At 34.0% G+C, this 4,202-nt stretch overlaps 1 protein-coding gene across 3 annotated transcripts in view; it reads left to right on the top strand.

The window, feature by feature from the left end:
• The window catches only part of LOC117177752 (inactive peptidyl-prolyl cis-trans isomerase FKBP6-like), a 119,885-nt gene extending 116,518 nt beyond the window's left edge, over positions 1-3,367 (top strand). For all 3 annotated transcript variants that reach the window (XM_033368661.1, XM_033368659.1, XM_033368660.1), the window contains 2 exons: positions 2,324-2,435; positions 2,546-3,367. In XM_033368661.1, coding sequence (XP_033224552.1) covers positions 2,324-2,435; positions 2,546-2,833 — 400 coding nt within the window. In that variant the 3' untranslated portion in view covers positions 2,834-3,367. The remainder of the gene's footprint in view (positions 1-2,323; positions 2,436-2,545) is intronic.
• The last annotated feature ends 835 nt before the right edge of the window (positions 3,368-4,202 follow it).

Here is a 4,202-nt window from a genome sequence, read left to right as displayed (position 1 = left end):
AATTTTGGATTTCTCCGAGTTGTTGGCTCTGAGAGTCGAATTTTTCCCGCATTTCTTTCAAATGAGCTTTTAGCTCTTCTCTCTCATTACTGTTAGTTTTTAACTCTTCCCTTAAGATATCAATCGTTGGGCTATAACCTTTGGTATTATTTTAAAACAACTGAGTCATTTTAGAAATAATCCCTTTCAAGTTATTCATCTGACCTTCTTGTTTCACAATTTTTGCTTGTACTACAATTAAATTTTCTTCATCAATTTTTGATCAATCTAATTCAAAGCTTTCAAATGGAATTTTCTTTAAATTTTTAAATTGATATTTGCTCCCCAAATTAACTATCTTTGTATCTATTTTAAGAGGCACACGCGGTTTACCGTTTTCAAAAGTATTTTAGGCACCATCAAGCGTATCCAGGGCTTTTTCGTCCTTCTGACTCGCCTTTACCTCTCCGTTGATCGCACCATTTGTACCGGTACTCGCACCTTCGCTCACTTTCTTCTCATCGTCTGCACCTTCGCTTTCTCTTTTTCTCTCCTTGTTGCCTATCTGCTTGATCGAGACAGGTTCGCTTTGCATCGTTCTTGGCATAATATCATCGGTAGCTTGAATGGCATGCTCTTCCAGCCATTTCTCCAGCAAATTCCAATTTCCCTCAGCTGGAGCAGGAAGCATTCTTTTCGCTGTAAACATAAGAAGTTTAGTATAAAGTTGCATTATATAATTCGCCAAGTTCCGACATCCCGAGATCAGTTGACAGTAACAACAAGTATGGCTGATCACGAGAGGAATGGATAAGCGGGGGCCTGTACATCAAGATCCCCTCCCATCAGTTCCGATTAATTAGATGCACCTCCCGGACACCGAGTCTATGCACCCAACCTATCACGAACCCTTTTTATATGATTTTGAACTTCTTTTGAAGTTTATTATTTAGTTCTATCTTACAGTTCTTAATATCAATGCCATTGCATATATGCATGTTAGCTTAATATAAACATTTGTACAAATTTCATTTATGTTTTCGTAACTATAGTTCATTTTTATTTGCAACTCACCAGTGGAGTAATTTTGCCCTTTTTCACATGTGAATTTTAGATTCTCATTTTGCAAAGCCACACCCTGACATGTCACAGTATCACCCCTTACTCCTAAAATGGTCATTTTAGATATATTCTGGACCATTAAGAAATTTGGTAAGAAATTAAATTCCATAATGTTATATTATTCCTAACTTATCAACATCTTATGCAGTGGTCGACAAACTATTGCCACGCGGTAGCCGTAACTACCAAGAAATTATTCAATTTCAAAATTAGCATCCTGAAACGTCGAAATTCAAAATCTGTGCATTTTGGCGATCGATCATTTAAACGTTGATTTTTGACTTCCCAAGGACAATTTTAGATATATGTAATCGCAAAAAAGTGACAGGTTTCGAATTTATGACTTTTAAATTTCTAATATAAGAATTTAAAACAAAACTGATTTGTAACTTTTTATTCCCATAGAGTTACCCGTCTAACAATAAACCCCTGCCGAAGAAAGCTAACCCATCTCTGTTGGAAAAATGTAGCGTTGACGAACACAATGCGGTAGGCGAAAAAAACTTTCTTAGGTTTACCCTGCCTGGTTTCAAATCTTTGCCCAGAATCAATTTTTGCACATTATTGATTGTTTACAGCTCTTCTAGTCATTAGATTAAGTGAAGTAAAATAATGGTGGGTGTAGCCGAGACTCCGTCATAAATGGTGTCCAACTAAAAATTTTCAGGTTAAGCGATAAGAGGAACGAAGGTGTAATGCTGCCGTTCGAAGGAGTTTGCCACAGTTCAAAGTTTAGGTTTATGATTTGTGTGGGCGTGTGGTTTTAGGTTGACTGAATACTCAGCCAAGAGGTAGGGATTGTTCGTATCTAGGAAGGAAGCTTTGTAAGATAAAATTCTTTTATAATAAATTAAATCTCATAATGTTATATGATCTCTACCTACCCCCATCGTAAGGGAAGCGAACATTCGATAGTAAGATAAATTCGAACGTTTGCAAGTTGTATTAGTCCTGATCACTTCCAGGCTCCATAGCGCAGTGGAAAGCATGTCAGTTACAAACAGCGGCGGCCGAGGTTCGAATCCTAGTCCGAACTTATTTTTGCTCATTGTCGATTAAGTCAAATTGAGAAGAAGTAAAATAACGCGGATATAGCCGGAGCTTCGTTAAAATTGACGCTTAAAAACCCAAATATCTTTTAAACCACCTTGAAGGGTCCTTCCCATATTAACGTACACATTTAAAATATACACATTTATTAACAAATACTCTAACTTTCCAGTTTTGGAAGAGCACTTCTTCGGTTAGGAGAATTTGAAAAAGCTAAAGATCAGTTGTGGAAAGCCAGAGAACTAGAACCAAACAATAAACAGACTCTTAAGGAAATCAAACAAGTACGTAATTATTGCTATTATTGTCAGGTGCAAGGAATATGTAATAAATAAACTATGAATGTTTTTGCAACTAATGACAAATATCTCTGAGATTTAATTTTTCCTTGCAGGCGGATGACATGCATGTCAAGTACAAATCGGCAGAAAAACGTCTTTGGACAAATTGTTTAAAGATAACTAAAGAAGAAGCAGCAAGAACTGAGTTCGAAAAGGCGGCTTATGAACTTTGTGAAACCTTTAAGAACGATATTGACTTGATAAGACAACCATTACCAGATGGTTTAACGCCGGACGAAGATCAGTGCATTCGAGAAGTTGCTTTAAGTCACGGACTTTCAATCACAAATCATAAACGATATGGAAAAGAAATTGTTTTTCTCACAAAACCTAATTATTAGGGAAAGTTTACAAGTCATGCTTAATTGGGGACTAGAATATAAAACTGATATTAATGAAGCTGATCTCGAATTCTTCATTTCTTCTACGGTGTAGACTTATATTTTTTATTTTGATATATTATTTTTCGGTCTTTAAGTCGGTAGTATATATACATTGTGAGTATCACAATACGCAGAAGCTATTATCATCTGATTGAAATATGAATTAATTTCAAAAGTTATGTTTCATTTGTCTGATTTTTAAAATTGGAAGCTTTAATGATAGAAATCATAACTAGAAATTTATGATAACAGGGTATATTCAGAGGGACAGTTGGTTTTATACAAAGCGGGCAGTATTAAACATCGTAATGGCCGATAGAAAGAAAAAATCGAAGTCTCAAAACATTTTTGGTCCGTTACATATTTTGGGTACTACATAGCATTAAAATTGCATGTATGTGTACAGTTAGTTGCAAGTGCGTGATCTGCGATCTAGAAAAGCAGTATCTCCTACCGCAGTAACTTCAGGCTGCTTCGAGCTTAAAAAAAAAACAAGTGAATTAAGATGGAATTTAATCATTTCATTATCTGAATTCTTTTGAAAGCATAACATTCTTTTCAACTTTTTCCAAATTCGTCAACTTTGGTCAACGATGAACTACTACTGAATTAAGATGCACTCGTTTTTTTTAGTTCCTCAGAACTTTGTAGATGTCTGAATTGCGTTACAATTTTTCAATTGTTCTAAACTCTGTAGAATTCATGTTGAATTATTGTAAATTCTTTCATATCTTTTGAATTCTCTCTGTTTCTTAGACTTCACATGTAATCTTCTGAATTCTTTTAAAGATATGACAGTATTCTCGTTAAATATTTAGGAGATAACTTGACTTACTTTTAATTTTCTGAATTTTTCTCAAAACCTGAAATTCTTTTCATCTATTTCTAAATTCATAAACTTTGGAGAACGGGCGAACTGGTACTTAATTAGGATGCATGCTTTTTTAATTTTTTAGAATTCTGTATAAATCTTTAAATTGACTTGAAATAATTTGAATTCGTTAGTCTTTTGAATTCTTCAGAATTATCTCGATATCTAAAAATTATTTTTTTATGTTTTGAATTCTGTGAAAAATCTTTGAATTCTCTTCAATAATTTAGAATATATCCTGATTCATTTCTGATTTTCTGAATTCTTTTCAACTATTTCCAAACTTATCAACTTTGTTCGACGGTGAACTACTACTGAATTAGGATGCACCTGTTTCTTTAAATCTGCAAAATTCCAAGAAATCGACAGAATTTCGCAGAATTCAAAATACTTGAAGGAATTTACAATGATGGAACGTTAATTCTAAATATCTTAGAAGGATTAAAAAAAAATTAT

The sequence above is a fragment of the Belonocnema kinseyi genome, chromosome 8 (assembly GCF_010883055.1).
Source record: "Belonocnema kinseyi isolate 2016_QV_RU_SX_M_011 chromosome 8, B_treatae_v1, whole genome shotgun sequence".
NCBI lineage: Eukaryota > Metazoa > Arthropoda > Insecta > Hymenoptera > Cynipidae > Belonocnema > Belonocnema kinseyi.
This window is presented reverse-complemented; position numbering and strand designations above follow the sequence as displayed.